The sequence below is a fragment of the Mastigoproctus giganteus genome, chromosome 4 (assembly GCF_048544385.1).
Source record: "Mastigoproctus giganteus isolate SK-2022 chromosome 4, ASM4854438v1, whole genome shotgun sequence".
Lineage (NCBI taxonomy): Eukaryota > Metazoa > Arthropoda > Arachnida > Uropygi > Thelyphonidae > Mastigoproctus > Mastigoproctus giganteus.
The window spans coordinates 73,622,561-73,643,438 of NC_143578.1; the positions used below are offsets into that span (position 1 = coordinate 73,622,561).

Genomic DNA, 20,878 nt, shown 5'->3' on the forward strand with positions numbered 1-20,878 from the left:
CATCACATGCCACTATTACTACTACTACTTTAATCACCTCCCTCTTATGGAATGGAAATACACCATATGTAACAATTTTTTGAACAAGCTGGATTATTGCTACTTACCCAGCAGATCTGAAGAAAGCACAAGTGCTTCCAATATCCTATGTCTTGTTCTTACTAAGAATCCTAAATGTATCAAAAACTTGACAGTGTGGGAACCAAGAGCAGACAGTGACCATAATATCATAAAATGGGTTATATCTAAAGAAAAGGCCAAAGATAAAGTCAAGGGCTTCAATTTCAAAAGAGAGGACTATAATGGGACGAGATATTTTCTTGGGTTCGATTAACAGACTACTGTATGGCATTGGATACAAATATGTTATGGGGAATATTCAAGGGATTTATCCTCATAGCCACAAACATATTTGTACCAGTTTTCTTAAATGTAAGATGCCAAAATGGATGACAGATTAAGAGTTTAATTGAGCAAAAGACACACAAACATGGAACAGTTACAGACAATCATGTGATTTCTGATTTGTATGAGCATTAAAACAGAATACGTAATAAACCTGCTGATGGGGTAAGGCAAGCAAAAGTTGATTATGAGAAAGAACTAACAAAGGAGCTAAGATTGGAGAGAGGGAATTCTTTTTTTATGTGAATACAAAAAAGAAGAAAGTAAATTAAATTGCTTCCTTAACTGGCTGCAATGGGAGGTACATAGAAAGCCCAGCAGAAATAGCAGATGCGTTGAACAGGTACTTCTCATTGATGTTTACAGTCAAAAGCTTGAAACTCTTGTTAAGGAGTCAGTTTAATAAGTGATATAATGATCTCAGAAATTTTTTTGTTAAAAACTATTGAGAAGGCAAGGCTCTGGGATGGGGGATATATATTCCAGGTTGCTATATATTCGGTTATATTTGAAAAAAGGCTGTGTGCGAGTGTCTCAAACCATCCAGAAAGTGTCATTGGACACTTGGAAAGATCCCCCTGGACTGGAGAAATACTGATGTCTTCCCCCATTACACGAAAGTGGTGCTAATGAGGAGTTGTGTGCTATAGGCCAGTGAGTTTGATTTCTGTGGTAAAATGGTAAAAGATGCCATTCAGGACCATCTTGATAAGGATGATATCTTGAATAGATCCTAGCATGGGCTGGGATGGTTAAGGCATCATGCCTGACCAATCTAATAAATTACTATGATAGAGTAATTAAATAGTTGGAGGCATGTAACAATTTTGACATTATATACCTAGATTTTAGTAAAGCTTAGAATGCAATTCCTCATGGAAGGCTGCTATATAAACTGGAAGAAGTTGGGTTTACTGGTGCAATCCTCCGCTAGATCACAAAAAAAGACTTGTACCTTGAGAGAGAGAGAGATTCATAAATTGTTAGTTTTCAGGTTGGACCTGTGTAACAAGTGGAATTCCTCAGGGCTTGGTGTGAAGTTCTCATCCTATTTATAACATTCATAAATGATATTGACCATGATATCCAAGGAAAGCTGTCAAAATTTGCTGATAATTAAAAGTGGGAAGGATAGTTAACAATTCAAACCAGGCCATGATGTTGCAAAAAGACTTGGATCAAGTTGCATATATGGTCTGAAAAATAGCAACTGAAGTTTAATGTGTCTAATGGCAAGGTGAACAAAAATCCTCAAGTCACATGTGAGCTAAAAATGATTCAAGATGAAAAAGACAGGTGTTACAATTCAGTTTGACATGAAATTTTTCCATGCATTGCAAAGAGGTGGCTAGAAAGACACATTGTGTCCTGTCCATAATTTATTGGACCTTTGCTATTAGAGAGGACTTCATTATCCCTCTTTACAAGGGGATGATTGGACTGCATTTGGATTATTGTATTTAGGTCTGGACACTGTGTCCAAAAATAGACTTCTGGAGAGGGCTCAGATAAATGCAACCAAATTAATGATGAGGATAAATCAATGCACATAGGAAGAATGGCTTAGAAGGTATGGTTGCATGTGTGGCTGCAAAATTTGACAACTAGACATCTAAGAGGAAATCTAACTGAGGTGTATAAAGTACTGAAGTAAAATGAATGAGGAAGCTGTGTTCTCTTTCCCTTGTGAGACAAGAACCATGGAGGCACAAAAATATACTAATGTACACTAGAATAATCTGCATCCAAACATGGCAGAGTTGGTAAGTCTGACTAAATTCAAACCAGAATTGGCTGGTTACCTTATGGGAATGGAAATAGTACAAACATTCTGTTTTATTATATACCTGTGTGTATGCATGTATCTGGTTGATGCAGAAAAGGCTCACTCTCTTGCATTGTTTAGCCTTATTAATACTGATACTACTAATATTGATTTCAAGGAATTTCAACTGGATTAAGTTGCATATATTAGGAGGAGAAGATAATCTTCCAATTTTAAATGCTACTTTCATGCTGCTATCTGTTATAAACTGTGTCTATATAATTACAGTTTATAATAGATGGCAGCTAAGACATCTCTTATAAACTGTCTATAATTACAGTTTATAACAGATGACAGCAGATAAGAGATGTCAGCATGTACTGGAAGATTTAAGACAATTTTTACGCAAATGGACATTTGAAATGTAGTTGAAATGACCGTGGGGGGAAAAATATGTGTGTATGTGCACATACACACGTACATATGCTAGAACTGGTTAAATAGACTAGTAAAACAGTGGCAACCACTGACATCTATTTAAAGAAGAGTTTTAAAGTGCTAAGAAAAGCCATGTGAGCACTTTTTAAAGTTTTCAAATTTAAAAATGCAATAAGCATTAGAGAGTAGCAAGACTCATTCAAATTCAGTTCATGCTCCAAAAGAAGCCAAAGCTTCTTTTGGAGCTGATTATCAGCTTGCTTGGACTGTTTAGGCAGCCTATTCTCACATGTGTGGAAAGGCCACTCATGTTCTTTCTTTGGCTTGAACTTTGCTTGTTTCTTTTAAATGTTATGCCAATGTTTGAAAATGTAAACATAGATCTTCAGCCAATTGTGTATGCCATATCCCTTTACTGAAGTTGTTACTCTTGGATATGTTAGGTGAATTTGCTAGATCAACAGTTATTAAATCGCCTGTTTCTCTTTTGATAGACTAATCTATAGTAGACTAAATAAAAAGAATTATTCTGACTTAGTCATAGGCAACTGTACTGCCACGATCATGGAGACTTTTGTCCTTTTGTTCAGTGAGGAGATACTTTATTGCTGCATGGTGGAATAAATGCTGAAGTAGCATAGATCTCACCAGTTGACGTCAGTGTATCATTTTTAAATTTGAAATTTTTTGTATACAAGTTTCCAGTACTTCTTACATATCATATATTTAAGTTGTATAAAATACAACTTAAATATACACTGTGCTGCCACTTTATTAGGTACACCTACCTAGTAGCGTGTTGAGCCTCCTTTAGCCTTCAAAACAGCTTAAATTCATCTAGGAATGGAGTACCATGCAGACAGGAGTGTGTCTCGCAGTTCCTTGAGATTCGATGGAGGTGTCGAATCTCAAGGAGGTGCCTGCAGCGAACAGCCCTTTCCAGCTCATCCCAAAGATGTTCAATAGGATTGAGATCAGTGGACTGAGTGGGCCACTGCAGCAAAGAAAAGTCATTGGCATGTTTGTGGAACCATTCCATAGTGATTCGGGCTTTGTGCACCGGCGCGTTATCCTGCTGGAAATAACCATCTGACTGAGGATAAACTGTCAACACAAACGGATGCACTTGGTCAGCAACGATGTTTAGGTATGATGTGGCATTCAGATGCGAATCTATGGGTATCAATGGACCCAACACGTGCCAAGAAAACATTCTCCACACCATAACACTGCCCCCACCACCTTGCACAGTAGTTGTCAGACATGACGGGTCCATGGATTCATGTTATTTTTGCCAAATTCTGAGCCTTTCTTCAACATGATGCACCAGAAACTTCGACTCGTCAGACCAAGCAACTGTTTTCCAATCCTCGATAGTCCATTGCTGGTGTTGCTGTGCCCACAGGAGGCATGATCTCTTGTTCTTCATTGATAACAAAGGTACGCGATGTGGCCGTCGGCTGTTGTAGCCCATTCGCGACAAGGTGCGACTTGTGGTCCGTTGCGATATTTTGTTCTGCGCACCAAGGTTGTATTCTGACATGTGTGACATTGTGGCCTGTCTGTTTGCTTACACAATTCTAACCATCCTCCTCTGACCTCTCTCATCAACAAGCGATTTTCTTCCACAGGAGTGCCATTGAGAGGATGTTTTCTGTTCGTTGCACCATTCTTAACGCACCCTTGAAACTGCAGTGCATGAAAAGTTCAGAACTGCCATTTCAGAGATGCTTTGTCCAGCACGTCTTGCAAATACTACCATGCCATGTTCAAAATCCATTTAGATTACTCCTTTTCCCCATTCTTGCTATGATTTGTATGCTTAACTGATTCTAGAAAGGCTGTTCTGCTGTATTTATATCCACAACTGTGGTCATGTGACTTGCAACATTGTGGGACAAACAAATTGTGTACACAGCAGGGGGTGTACCTAATAAAGTGGCAGCACAGTGTAATTAATGAATATGCAGCTGGCAAAATTTTACATGAACCACAGGTAATGGGCACATGACTAATTAGGTACCTTCAAGGCAACTCTGAAGCATCTTAACATTGTGCCTGCAAACTGTGGGTTAGCCAGCCCATCATAATGCAAATAGCAATTTGACAGTATGATAGACTGTGGCAATATGCCAGATATGTCTTTTTTGATTACATGGTTGTGATATATGACCATGCATTAGCTGATTTTCTGTGGGTCTATAAACAACTAATATGAGACAAGATGAGACTGCATACTGTTTGCTACTGAAAGGAAAGGGTTTTATGGTTTTCATTTTGTGTATACTGGCTTTGGAAATTAATATTTAGTTACTACATTGTGTATCTGAAGCCTAAATCCATAGGAAATACATACATCATTTTCTTAAAGTTACAAAACCATACTTCTAATACTTATTAACATATTTCAGGAGTTGAAATACTCTGATGGCTTTCTACTTTTTCCTCTGAGGATATTTGAAGTCCATGATTTATAACCCGAAGACTATTCAGCACTGAAGGAAAACATTTGAAATGCATGCTCTCAGATCAATGTTTTTGGCTTAAGAAACATTCAAGAAAACATCCATGGAAGAATTCATATGTGTAAGGATGCTCGTGGCAATCATCTGAAATACTAAACGAATTAAGTGCAAGTGCATATTGTTTCATTAAAAAATGAAAACAATAGAAAGGGTACTAGGAAAGTTTTGCAATATGACGCAACAATGAATCACAGGAAGCTGCTTGCTGTTGCATGTTGAGACATGTTCATACGTGCATAGTAGCCGCCGCGCCAAGTCGATGGGCTCAGTTATTCATTAGTAGTGAGAGTGCAAAGTGCTTGCGATGGCATCGTGGTCACGAAATGAGATAAGGACAGTTTTGCGGTATAATTTCGTGCGTGGTTTAACCATAGACCAGAGCTTAGAAGAAATGACTCTTGCACTAGATGATGATTGTCCACATCGTACAACGATATTCAGGTGGTATAGAGAATTCCAAAGGGGAAATTTCACTCTGGAGGATTCGGAGAGGCCGGGAAGGCCACGAACGTCAGTTGCGGAGGAAAACGTTACTGCTGTGAGGAAAATGCTTGAGGAAAACAGGCGAGTGACCTACCAACAGATAGAGGGTACTTTGGGCCTAAATGCACCAGCAATTCGTTCGATTCTGCAAGATCATTTGCACGTGAAGAAACTTTGTTCTCTCTGGGTGCCGGGAGATGTTAAAAAAGTTTGATAAGGGACAATCTCGGTATGTGAACAACATCGTGACAGGTGACGAGACTTGGCTGTACTATTACGATCTGCCGACCAAGGCTCAAAACAAAGTTTGGGTCTTTGATGATGACGACACACCCGTAATTGTCAGAAAATCCCGATCTGTAAAGAAGAAAATGATAGCTGTATTTTTCAAATCGAGTGGAATTGTGGAACGTGTCGTTTTGGACACGCAGAAGGCAGTCACAGCTAAGTGGTATACTGAACAATGCCTGCCTAAAGTCATTAGATCTATGAAGAACCTGCGGCCAAAGTCAAGAATGGACACCTGGTACCTCCATCACGATAATGCTCCAGCCCACCGCGTCAAAGCCTGCACCGAATATTTGACCACGACAGGACTGAAACTTCTCGAGCACCCTCCCTACAGGCCAGACCTTGCTCCCTGTGACTTTGCACTGTTCCCGCATGTGAAAATGAAGCTAAAAGGGAGGCGGTTTTCCAGTGATGAGGACCTTCTACGGGCTTGGGACAACGAGTGCGCTTTACTCCCTAGTGAAACTTGGCAGAACTGGTTTAAAGATTGGTTTCGGAGGATGGAGAGGTGTATTGAATGTAAGGAAATTACTTTGAAAAAATTAAATAAACAAAGCTGTATTGCAAAACTTTCCTAGTACCCTTTGTATATCTGAAGGTCCAGACATTTGATTATTTGATTAGTTTGGTTTTCTTAGTTAATTTTACAGGAAAAAAAAAAAAAAAAAAAAACCAATATTATAACTGCAGTATTACCAATCAAAGCCTGCTTTATCAGTACAAATTTCTTGTGTTTAACTTAGAGTAACTGGTAGGGTAGGCTGTATTTCTTGTTTTGTGGATTTCCTTGTTCTGTAAATAATGTAGGCTACATGAAATAATCGTTGTCCATTTGGTTTTCACTATTCAAACCTTTTTTTTTTTTCTATCAGAAGCAACAACAGATGCTTTTTAAAATCTATAATGTATAAAAATTTCATGTTACACAGCTGTGTGGGCCACCCTTGATCTAGAATATGTTTGGTCATGTTATTTTATTCCCTTCCCCCCTTTTTAGTGTGACTATGCTTGACTATCCTATCATACTGCATATGCAAAACAGTGAAGAATGTTTCAAAAGGACAAAGCAAAACAAAAGCTTTTTTTATCAATCAGAATGCCACAATAGCAGTTGTTAGTTTTACCCACATGCTTTTTTAAATTTGAAATATGACAAATTTCATTATGCTATCCTTGATCTGGAATGTATTTGATCACATTATTTTATTCCCTTTTTCTCTTTAGTGTAATTATACTGCATACCAGCCTGCAGACATATGCAAAACAGAGAAGCATGTTTTAAAAAGACATAAAGCAAAAAAACGTTTCTTTTTCTGCAAGGATTGTAAGCATCGCACTTGGTCATTTTCAAGAATTCCTACCAAATCTTGCAGGTAAGAAAGCATATGGCATCATAAGAAATTTTGTACTTATTTGCCTAAAAGATAAAAAAGTAGTAGTTATGTTAATTATAATCTGGTCAGAATTACCAACCTGGCTAGATTTAATGACATTTTTATAACAAAACAGAATGACTAGTGCTCTGATAATCAAAGAGGTTGATTTTAGTATATCATATTTGATGGAAGCATTTTGATATGTCTCATATTTCTTGGTATCTTTTGTGCATTTAACGATATTGATGGCACTGAACAGAGCAAATCATTCACAATGTATAATGAATATATCCAGTCTTGTCAAATTCCATGACAAGAATACTGACGTATGGGTTAGTGCCATGGCATTGTTTTTATTCGTAGCAAACTTCCCAAGTAGGTAAATTGGCATTGTTTTAATTATATTTCATGTTGTGAAAACCTTCACAATTAGTTGCCATGATATTGCACTACCTTGAATAAGTAATGCTTTGCCAATGGAGAAGACTAATGTCACTTATTCTTGGTGGGTACCAACACCCATCTAGCACCATTGCCTCTCTTCGGTGGGTAGGCAGGTACCCTGGTGTTGCAATAGTGACAATCCAGTTATGAAGTATAACTCCACAATATGAGAGATGCCGGATGGTGTGCAATAATTTAGACCAGTGTTTCTCAACCTTTTTGTTGTTGCAGCACACTTTTCAAGACTAATTGCGGCACACTACAATCACTATTATACTCATATATATAAATTAGTGTTCTCCCCAGGACCTATCGAATGGGCACACCGCCAAGTGCATTTAACTGACTGCCTGGCTAAAATTTAAGCGATTCTTGCAGTACCATATGGTACTGCTCACTTATCTCAATCAATATTAATTCAAACATACTATGCGATCAAGATCAATGCGACAGGAGCATATAATGTTAAATTATGCAATTCATTTTTGCTCTGGATCACTTAAGTCACATTTACAAATAACAGAAAATTTTTTAGATAGAACACTGTAAATATTATAAAAAAAAGTTATAAATAATATATATTATAATATTTATATTTTAATGTAAGATTCAGTTTTCAATTATCTTAAACATTATTCAAATATAAGTATATCACATGACAGTAGTGGGCTGATTTGCTAACGCTGCGCCTGTGCTGCCATCCATAGTTCATGTTATGCCTATATAATCTGGTTAAGATTACTTTTGTCAGTGGTGTGGCTTTGCATTTGAGTGCTTGTATCTGTCCTATTTTTAATTTTCGCTGCATCAGGATCACCGCTATTCAAGTCCTCTGCATTGGCAGTTCGATCCGGGGATCGGATAGTGGTACTGATCTTTTGATTTATTTGCCTTTGCGGCGATTTGTCTAATGATCGAAATGCAGCGATTCCCTGACCATTATTGGCCTTGTGGTCCTCTGTTGAGATGGGGCATAATGGTCAGTCTATTTCTGTTTTATTTTATTTTATTGTTCACATCTCTGCCCGTAATATTTCACATAAATTTGGATCTAGTGCCCGTCAGAGGGGGGGCGCTGTTAAATTTTATTCAATTGGCTATTCAAAATTTAATTGATTATATTTTATTATCTTTGTATTTAGGCTTTCTAAATTATCTTCGAGAGTTTCTGCTGCAATAATTTTATTCTCTTCCCTCCCCGTTGGTTTGATCGTTACATATAATTTCACCAATTTTCGCTCTTCTGTCTTGCCATGTTGCTGGCATTTTTATTTTTTATTATTTTTCTCACTTAAGTTAATAACATATATACATGTATTCACAAACTGGAAGTTATTTCTTTTAGGTATATTTAATAATACATTTATTTGTTTTAAATGCTTTTAATGTCTCTTTTTTGAACATACATGAATTGCATAAAACTTAAAAGTACTTTGAAATGCATTGCTACTACTGAAAACTGATACATTTAATAAACTAAGAACAAAAACAAACAGGAGCTTTTGGGGCGAGGTGCCCCCTCAGTTGGACAATGGTATAAATACGTTATATGTAGAATAACAATAAAGACTGGGCGTGATCATGCGTTAAACAAAGTAAGGCGCGTACACAAGGTGGATGGACTTTATATGGAATAAAACAATGAATGAGTCACTGGGTAGAATCAGACTGGTGCTGGGAATGTAAGGCACGTATGCCAGCGTTCGTCGTACTGTAAAACAGCTGCTTCCATAATTGGATGCATGCGTACTCCCTTATTACGGTCGAAGACACTACTATATTTGGTTATGTGTAGTGCCTCACGCCATGAGCATTGGTGGTAGTCAGATGAGTGGTTAACGATTTCAACATCATGTTGGGGGTCGAAGTCGTGTTCTTCAGACCATTAGTGCTCGACAATAGTGGGGGTGTTCAGAGTCAGCAGACCGGAGGGCCCTTTCATGTTCCAAGACTCGATCTTTTAGCCTTCTAGCAGTTTTGCCTACATGGCAACCTACCTCAATCAGGGCATGTAATTTGGTGTACAGAACCACTATGTAAGAAGGAGGGGATTAGTGTTTTCACCCTAGAAATAATCGAATGCAATTTCCTACCATGAAGTTGTAAATGCTTTATATGGTAGGTGCGTAGGTTCTGGTAAGATATTTCGATATGCCCAGGTAGTAGGGAACGTAGGCAGTTGAGATAAATTCATGGTTGCGTGAATTAGATCGTGAAACAAGTTTACGGGCTTGTAAATCACACTTGTCTAGAATGAGTTGGATAGCTGCAATTTGAAGGGTCAGCCCTTACTTTGGAAATTTCCAACTGCCCATCATCTATAGAGCTAGAGTGGATCTAATTGCGGGTAAACAAGGCATGCGCAGTACTGAGTAAATGACTGGGAGCATGTGCAGACTTGTAGTTTGTGAATTGACCTGCACATGAGTTTTCCATAAACTGATGTTCTAAAGTGCAAGCCCACACATTGGACCAAAACATCCAGAAAGGACAGGGTGTTTTTCGTTTCTAGTTTGATGGTAAACTGGATGAAAGATGACAGGGAGTTGAGTTTCTGATCTCCGGGGGATAATTGCAAAAATATCATCCACGTATCAACACCAAGGGGTGATGGGGACATGCAGGTTTGAAAATATATGGCTCTAGTTCCCCCATGGCAATGTTGGCTATGATAGAACTGACGGGGACTCCCATAGCTGTGCCATGGACCTGGCAGAATAGAGTTGTCAAACATGATCATGCTGCCAGTCAAGCATAGGTTAAGGGCCGCATAAATATAATCTGTAGTTAGCGAGGTCCTGTCGGATAAGGTGGTATCACCATCTAAAAGTTGTCTTACACAGGTGATGGCTTGTTGTACTGGAACAGAAGTGAAGAGGGAGACTATATCAAAGGAGGTTATGATCTTCTCAGATGATCAGACCTTTAATGAGGTGTAGAAACTCCACACTGTTAGACACAGTACGGTTGGTATTCCCTACAAGGAGTGTTAATAGTCCGATGAATTTTGAGAGTGCATATGTAGGTGAGTTGCAGCAGGAAACAGTGGGTTTCCTGCAAAGAAATTATGAAAAAGAACACACATGAAATTTAAAAGAAAATATATAAAAAAAAAAAAAAAATACAATTATAACATTTTAATCAGTGAGACGGTTAGATTTGATGGGAAGCACACAGTGTTTTTAATATGAGGATTTATTGTGGACAGGTTTACACTTTCAGCTCCTCTTCTACCGACTTTAGTCTCTCTCTTTTAAAGCAGAAAACCCTGTTTCGTTCAAGTAGGAAGTGAAAAACGGCAATAAAACTCTAATGCCTTTTCTGAAATTCGTGGAAATTCATTTTGAATTTTGATCCAAAATTTGCTAATATTAGTGTTATTAAGGTGAATTTCCAGTGACTGGCCACCAGATCTCAGCCAATTCTTCTTGCAAATTAAGTTATAACATTGGAAGGTTTCTTGTTGCAAATGGGTCATTTACCCACAAATATTTTTTGGTAAGGGATGGGAAGTAATGCTCAATTTTTGTCTTTCACAGTTCTAATGTTTCACTTTTACTTATTAATTATTTTAGTATAATTCGTTTTGGCAGTCAAGGGAAACATTTCTAAATTTTTTTCTTTAAAAGCGAACAACTTGTCAGTAGAAGTGAATAAATTTTTCTCTGAGCCTTGCATACTGATATTTAATTAGCATTAGTAGCGGCATATGTGCAAGAAAGCAAGCTTATACAGCATCAGCCAAAAAAAAAAAAACAACCCCTTCCTATTGCACCCATCCATTCACTCTAAAAGTTTGCTCACTTCTTCCTTGAATTTATTTAAGCTATCCACTTCCACAACTACAGAAGGAAGTTTGTTCCAGCAATCAACTATCTTATACACTTCAATCAGATCACCTTGCAGGTGCCTAGTCTCCAGATGCTGCAAATTATTTGCAGAACTTAAGCCTTTTTTCGTTAGAGCACCCCGTTGTTCTCCTCAAGTCTTGTTGCCCTTCTCTGTATTCATTCTAGCAACTCTATATCCTTCCTAAAATGAAGCCTCCAGACGTGTACTCAGTACTGAAGGTGGAGCCTGACCATTGCCTTATACAAGGGGATAATCACCTCCTTAACCCTGCTAGCAAAATTCCTGTATATCATTGACAAGACCTGATGATGTACTCTGGCAGCCTGTCTGCACTGTCGGAAAACTTCGTATCTGACTGCACAATTACCCCCGGGTCTCTTTCATTCTCCACTACCCTGAGTGTAACACCACCCAGTTGGTACATTTCTCTGGGGTTACTGCCCATATGCAGAACTTTCCATTTGTCAATGTTAAACTTCAGTTGCCACTTCTCAGCCTATCTGCCCAACTTTTCCAGATCCTGTTGCAGCAGCAGCAGCATACTGTCATTACTGTTATTAAGAGCCCTGCCAACTTTTGTATCATCTGCAAACTTTGACACTAAGCTTGATATACCTTTATCAATATCATTGATTAATATACAAAACAACAGTGGGTCCAACACCAAACCCTGGAGGACATCACTAATAATATGTCCATTGATAACCACTGTCTGTCTTCTCCCACTCAACCATCCTTTTATTCATTGTAGTAACTTACCCTTAATGCCATACTGCTCCAATTTGCAACAGTATCAAAAGTTTTTCTGAAATCCAAGTATATGATATCAAAATTATTTTTTGCATCCAGTTCCTTTGTGACCCACAACATAGTATCCAATTAAATTGGTCAGACAAGACTTCCCCTTAACAAACCTATGCTGTGTCTAAATTATTAGTGCAGATGATCCTGCAATGCTCTTTAACGAGTGACTCCATTATTTTCCCTGGAACAACAAGTCAAACTAACAGGTCTGTAATTACTCATGTCACCCTTTGATCCCCTCTGTGAATTTGAGATACATTTGCACATCTCCAGTCCATGGGGACTTCCCCTGAGTCCAAGGATGCCTTCATAATTATGGCTAAGGGTTTGCATACTTCCTTTGCTGCCTCGTTTAATATAACTGGATAGATCCCATCCACCCCAGGTACCTTTTTCATGTTTAACTTCAAAATTTTCTCCTCCACTTTGCTCTCAGTTATTACAAAATCATTTAAGTCCCTTTTGATAAACACCTGGCCTTCTCCTCCTTGAATAACTCCTCATGTGTGAAAGTAGATGCAAAATACTCATTTACGAGGGTGGTTCAATAAAGAATCATCCTCACATACTTCCACATATCACAGAGTCATGCTATTTTGTGTGTAACATCGTGCATATCTCTGTACTACAGGTGTAAAAGTTCAGTCCTGTGTCTTAATTTGTTTTTCTCTTACAGAGCTGAACGTGTGACGAAGTAGCATCACGGACAAAGTTGAAGCCAGAGCTGTAATCTGGTATCTGTTCTTGAAGGGGAAATCTCCTAAAGAACTCCACGAGGAAATGACTGCTTTATATAAGGACAAAGCCCCATCCTATGGCATTGTGAAGCACTGGCATAGACAATTTAGATGTGGTCAGATTTTGGTAGAATCTGAGCCATTCCAGGTCATCCCCATTCAGCCATTGATGACAGCATGATCCGAAAAGTGGAGTCATTAATCATGGAAGATCGCCGGATATCTGTGCGTGAATTGTCCTAGGAGGTGAAGATTAGTGTTGGCTCTGTTGAAACAGTACTTCTTGGCCAACTCCATTTATGGACATTGCGTGCAAGATGGATTACCCGATTATTGACTGGTTTCCAGAAGGCTCATCGACAACAGAAATCACAAGAGTAGTTAGCTCTGTGCCAAAAAAATGAGGTTGACTTTTTCTCTTGTCTAATCATTCAAGATGAAAGTTGGATACACCATTTCAACCCTGAAAGTAAAAAGCCATCCATGGAATGGCGACATCATGCCCCCCCCCCCCCCCCCCAAGAAGGCAAGGATCCAAGCGTCAGCAGGAAAGGTCTTGCTGACAGTGTTTTGGGATGAGAAAGGGGCATAATAATGACTGATTACCTGCCAAGGTTTAACAATTACAGGTCCTTATAATGCCAACTTACTCACAAAATTACAGGAGAAATCAAAACATGTAAGCGTGGCATGCTGTCCAAAGGTGTGAGAATGCTTCAAGACAATGCCCCAGTTTACACTTCTGAAATTGCAACAACACAAGTGCCCACTTGTGGATATTGAAATACTGCCCCATCCAGCCTACTCACCTGATCTTGCACCATCGGACTTCTTGTTTCCTTCCCTCAAATCATTTCTTTGGGGAACCCACTTCCCTGACGACGAGACACTCATTTCCACAACAGAATCATGATTCAAAGACCAACCTCACCACTTCTACAAAAACGGTATCTGTAGCCTCATCCATCGATGGGAAAAATGTGTAAATCTGCATGGTGGCTATGTAGAGAAAGAATCAACAGGCTAGCATCCCTGCAGCTAGTTTAGGGCAATTCTTTATTGAACCACCCTCATAGTTTGGCAGCTATCTGAGAATGATCATCTACAGTCAAACCATTGATATCAAGTGAACGAATCTGGTTCATCCCCTTCCTTTTATAAGTAAAGAAGTCTTTGCATCCTTTGCCAAAGATTTCTCATAATCTGCCTTCGCTTGCCCAACCTCCTTTGTGACTTGATTACAGACTAGCTTATATCTACCATAGGCTTCTCTGTTGCCTGATAATTTATGTATCCCATGCATTTTTCTTCCCTGCGACGAGTCTCATTAGTTCATCTGACATCTATTTGGGACTAAACCTAGAACAGTATTTCTTAAAAAGCCTAGTAACTTCCAAGATTACTTCCTTGAATGCTTCCCATTTAGAATTTGCTGTTGGTAACATCATCAGTTGGTCCCATTGTATAGAATTTAAAAAATCTCTGAGACCACTGTAGTCACCTTTACGAAAGCAAAAACCCTTCCCTTTACCTCTGATGGTAGTTACATCTTTAACACATCAGTACACTGTGATCACTGTCACCCAGTGGTTCCTTTATCTGTAAATTCCTAATGCGTGAATAATCACTGCTGATAATCAGATCAAGAGTTACTTCCCTCTGGTTGCCTCTCTAACATGCTGCTTTCAAAAACAATCATCCAATAAATCTGCAAAAGCCTTGCTAGCGTGCGAACGACCAACCTACAAGTTTCAGTCAATATCCGAGAAGTTAAAATCTCCCATTTATTTAGCTGCATGAATAAATCTGCTAGAAAATTTAATTTACAGCACCAAATTTCATCACTTAAATAATCACAAAATTCTGATTGCTCCAGTGAAAAAAATATGAGCATTTTCCCGCGCAACTCATACATATGCATAAATACATTTCCTTTCGATAGGCACGCACCTCTGAACCTCAGTATGCATTATTAAAGAAAAATGATCAAACTCCAGTTCCTTACATAATTTTCCAAAAATACTTATTACTTTTGGTCTAGTTTTGATTTAATTGACCATTTTGACCACTTGATCGAGTACAAGTTTTAAATCAGGTATGATTGTCTTCGCTACTAGAACAATAATTCATATAATATTTGAATTGTGTTGTTTACTAAGTTTACAAATCCTTTCAGTGTTTCTGTCATCGTGTTGAGCACAGTTGGTACAAATGCCAACATGCCAGCTCCATAAACTACTACACTTTTGTAAATAATTATTCATTATTTCGAAATTATCTTGGCCGGTTGTTCTTTTAGTGAGTTCTTTACACAAAAAAAAAAGATTAATGATTGTATCGTTTTTGATAAACCTGACAAATGCTTTTAACTGGGCTTTCCCACTAATATCTGTAGAATTATCTACTTGCAATGCAAACAGTCGCCCAAAATTATTAATATGTTGAACACCGTGTCCTTCAATATCATCGGACATTTCTTTTATATGCCTGCTAATTGTGCTGTTTGAAAGTGGTACTGCCATTTTTTTTTCAGCTTCCTCCAAAATACTTTTCATGATTACACAGCATGCTCGTAAAATCAGATGTTCTGTAATCAGTTGAGATTTCTTTTTTTTTTTTTTCCCCACCAGTTTGGCTACTAAATAGCTGGCTTCTTGCACTTTATCAGATATTTTAGCCATACAAAATTCTGTACCTTTTTTTTCGCGTAGAGACCCACAGTCTTTAAAAATACTCCATAGTTGTACACAATAAATTCTTGTGTTTCGTAGAAAAATGACGCTGCAATTTACTCGGTGCCATTTATTCATTCGATAATTTTAAACCACACATAAAGGTTGAGGACAATCTTAGTTACCAGTATAAGAAAATCATCATCATCTATACCAGGGTTGGCCAACTTAATTTGTGCCGTGATCTACCATCTCAAGAATTTCATTGCACATGATTAAATAAGTTAATCAACACATATTGAAAAATGTTGCTTATAAATTTTAAAATTAAATAGAATTCAGAATTCTTATTTTAAATTCATATGTATTTAAATTTTTAATTTATGTGAAGTTTGTGTCTTGTCATTTGCCATGCTTTCAAAATCGGAAATATAATGTGATAAGACCAACCATAAACAATCTTCTGCATGCAAGTCCGTAAGAGTAGAGCGATTCTTTATTTGTTTCAAATACACAAAGGCCGATCCACATAGATAATGGAACCAAAACAGGAATTTAAAAGTTTACTGCATTTTTTTACATTTGGGTATTTTTCTTGGCAAATATATTTCCAAAAATTTTTTTGGAAATATATTTGCCAAGCATGTATATTTGGAAATATACATGCTGGCTTTTAGGAAGATATCATTTCGCAATGTAATAATTTCATTTTCAAGTAATGTTTTGTTCATGTGAAACATCTCAGCGATTTTTTTCTGAAATTTGTTTCGTATCTAAGTCGACATTAAATGGATAAGAAATACACAGTCTTCAATTGTTTTAAAATCACTGAATCTGGTTTCAAAATCATCCACAACTTTCTCAATTTAAGAAGAAACATATTTCTCACTATTAAATTCAAAAACAGGATATTTTTGCAAATGATCTTGCATATTTGCAAAATAATCGATTTTTTTTTTTTCTTTCAGATCCTTAGCCATTGCCAAAAATTGATATTTATATGCAGAAATACTACTAATCATGTCACCCACATTTTTATTTTTTCCTTGTAATTCCAAATTCAGATCACTTAATTTACTGGTAAAATCTGCCAAAAAACCAGATCACTCAACCACTCCATATCTTGTAGCTGCTGATAATCATCTCCCCTTTGATCAACACATTTTTTAATTTCATTCAGCAAATTTCAAAATCTCTGTAGAAACTTCCTCCGACTCAGCCACCTCACATCTGTGTCTGTTATCAGATCTGGTTCATTTTCATCGAGTTGCATTTTGAAAAGTTTCCTTTGAAGAGATTGTCCTCTGATGGAATTCACGATTTTGAATGCTGTGTCCATAACACTTTTAGTATTTAATCTTTTGCTGGCTAACACTCGTTGGTGGATGATACAGAAGTAACTCAAAAAATCTGGGAATTCATGATCCTGTTGGCACAATGTGATGAATCCGTTAAGATGCCCCGTCATTGCTTTAGCTTCATCTGTTGTTATTGATACGATGTTAAATAATGGTAATTTAATTTTTTCAATAAAATTTTTGAATGCATTAAATATATCAAGATCTCTAGTTCTTTCTTTTAACAAAATCATACCCAGCAGTTCCTCTCTAGTGGTAGAATCATCGAAAACCATACGAACAAAAACGAGCAATTGAGCTGTATCACTGACATCTGTAGATTCATCCAGTTATAAAGAAAAGGATACACAATTAGCAGTGTGAGCACACAATTGTTTGCTCACATTTTTACTCATTTTTCTGATGCGTTGCATCACAGTATTTCAAGATAATTGCAGATCTTGAAGAGCACTTTTAATTTCATTTTTGTTCTTAAAATTTTCAAAAAGAGAATCTGTTATTTCTGAAAATGCATCTTTGATGAATTGGCCATCAGAAAATGGTTTGCATTTTTTTTGTAAGAAGATGACTCACTTTAAATGATGCTGCAGTTACTGCTTTAGATTGTAAATTAGGTATCATGAAGAAATTTTGCTGTGCGAATAATCTGGTTTTAAGTTATTTTAATTTATTTTTTCTAAGGTCACTATTAGGCAGAAAATCCAATTGGTATTTACCATGGAGTGCCTTTCTAAATTTCTTTTTTTGGGTGTAGCTACGGAAGCATTGCAAATCAAACAATATTTTTCTTTTATCATTACAAAAAAGTATTCTAGTTCCCACTCTTGATGAAAATTATAAGTTTTACTCTTTTTCGTAGTATTCATTTTAAATCAAATCAAATTAACGTATAAGTACTGTCCGGTTATTAATATTAAGTAAGCAAATAAGACATCCACAGATACACTATGCTCTCCACAACTTAACTGCGTGAATTTTTATTAGACAAACCTAGCTTGGCTTTAACCACATGACTACAGTTGTCATGGGGTCCAACGGATTTTAATAAGCGTATGCAGGGGGTGCTTAATAATAATAATAACAACATTTAGATTTTGACTAATTTATTTATTATTATTATTACTATTAGCCATATGGTGCAAGGAGGCCTGAGGCTTCTGCTGCACCAGCCAAAAAAAGAGAAAATTTAATTATCCTGAGAGAGAGAGAGAGAGAGAGAGAGAGAGAGAGAGAGAGAGAGAGAGAAGGGAATCACCAAGAAAGAGAAGAATGATATCCAGCTCAGGATATCATTTCTTCTGTGTGCCAAGCCCATACTCACCACATGCGAGCCCCTGGGATCTTTTGTATATATTTAAAATTTGTCATGATCGACTGGTAGATTGCAATTGACTTGTTGGACACCCCGATATATACGATAACATGTTTTCTTTTTTGATGTTGATGGTTGCCTGTTTTTGTCATTTTCTCCAAGCTCATTGTTATCAAGTTGCCACTTCTGATTTTCTTTCACTAAATATTTATCCATCGCTAATAATTTCTAAAAAAATTAAAGTTACTTCTAGAAACTAATACAGTTAATTGAAAATTTTCTTTTAAAACACAAAGGAAATTTCTTACTATGCTGCTTACAAGTTGCACTTATACAATTGCAAAATGCCTGGGAGAGACTCTCGAGTGATAAGAATGGCCGAATAATGGTGAACAATTCTAGTACTAGGAATTAAATGGTGAATAAAAGTGAACATATCTAGTTCTAAGAATCAAAAGGTGAATAAAGGTGACCACATCTAGTAGTAGGAATCAAAATGTAACGTCACAGTGATCGCTGTAGGGGGCTCGGATCAGCACAGCGTAAATAAACAAATTTTTTATTTGAATTAATTTTTATTATAAAACTTGGATTTATTATTATTTTTTTTTTTATTTGCATTTTCTGCAGCACACTTGAAGCATTCTCATGGCACATTGATGTGCCACGTGGTTAAGAAACACTGATTTAGACTAAAAAGTATTCTTGGGCTAGAGCCTCAAGCTGTGCTGGAGTTTACTGACTTAAATTATTGCACACCATCAGACATCTGTCATATTGTGGAGTTATACTTCATAACTGGGTTGTCACTATTGCAATACCAGGGTACTGCCTCACCCACTGAAGAGAGGCTAATAAGCCTTGAAACAGTGCCATCTGGGTGGTGGTATCTGCCAAGAATAAGTAACATTAGTCTTCTCCATTGGTGAAGCATTACTTATTCGAGGTAGTGCAATATGAGAAATATTTATCCATCACTAATAATTTCTAAAAAAATTAAAGTTACTTCTAGAAACTAATTCAGTTAATTGAAAATACTGTTTTATACGAATTAACTGAATATGACGTTTTAGAGATTAAATCAAAAAAAGTACTTTTAAAACACAAAGGAAATTTCAGACTATGCTGCTTACATTAAAACAATAGCAATTTACCTACTTTGGTAGTTTGCTACGTATAAAAATTATACAATTTTCACAACATGGCTAAGTTAGTCTGTCTTGGGTGAGAGTAGCATAGTATTTTCCCCCCAGAAATCCTGGTTTTCATCCAGTAAACTGCAAATCAACCACATGCAATTTACAGACAAATTACAATATGGCCTATGTTGCTGTTGTGCCTAAAATCCTACACCAAACAACCTTTAAACATGGATTCACTGCTTTAACCATGTTGGAAGGCAACGTATCTCAATGTTCAATAACCCACTGACAGTTATAGTTATCTTGGGATGGGAATACAATTTGTTTTTTGATACTCAAGGTGCCTCTTTACATCACATTTAAAGTAAATTGATTGCACAGCAATTTATTTTTTAACATTTCAATTATTTTACTTTTCATTATCCTGTTGCATTTTAAAATACAACTTAAATATCATTAATGAATATGCAGCATTTTAATAATGGCTGTGATATGGTGCTAGCAAAACTTTATCATGAACCACAGGTGATGGGCATAAGACTAAATAAGTACCTTCAGAACAACTTTGAGGCATCCTAACATTCTGCCTGCAGTGCTGTGGTTCCATCATACTGCAAATGGCAATTTGACAGTATGATATGCTCTTGTCATGCTGGTTGTAAAAATAGAATTTTGATATTTCTTTTTAGTTAGATTCATAGTGATTGTCTAAATGCACACACATCACGAAGAAATTGTGAAAAGGTGAGCACAGCCCTCTGATCTGAATCCATTGATTTCTTTTAATGGGGTGAATTTCACAAAGTCTAATCCTGATATTCCCTAAGATTTTATATTTGTGTCCCCCCTGGTTTGTATTTCACCTATGAGGGAAACAAAACCTTCCTCATTCATTTTACTCAATCCCTTCAATGCCTTATACATTTCAGTTAGATCTCTCCTTAGATGTTTGGTTTTGCACTTCTCACCAATCTGGTCACCCTTCTCTGAACCATTTCTAAAAGTTCTATGTCTATTTTTAGGTGTGTTATTAGGACCTGAATATAATATTCTAAATGTGGTCTAACTACCACCTTGTAAAGAGCTGCCTGTTTACACTGCATGGAAAATTTCATGTCATCCTGAATCATAATACCTTATTCAAAATGAAAGTCTCGAACCACTTTTAACTCCTTCCCCTAGCTTAGATGTAACTCCAGGATTTGTTCCGGAATGCATAACTTGCATTTTGAAGCATTAAACTTTAATTGCCATTTTTCAGACTGCGTATGAAA

General features: G+C 37.0%; 1 protein-coding gene across 1 annotated transcript in view; it reads left to right on the forward strand.

Moving 5' to 3' along the window:
* The window catches only part of Mcm10 (minichromosome maintenance 10 homolog), a 169,021-nt gene extending 161,737 nt beyond the window's left edge, over positions 1-7,284 (forward strand). The window contains exon 15 of the mRNA XM_090372289.1: positions 7,132-7,284. Within this exon, the coding sequence (XP_090228415.1) occupies positions 7,132-7,284 (153 nt within the window). The remainder of the gene's footprint in view (positions 1-7,131) is intronic.
* Positions 7,285-20,878: the final 13,594 nt, after the last annotated feature.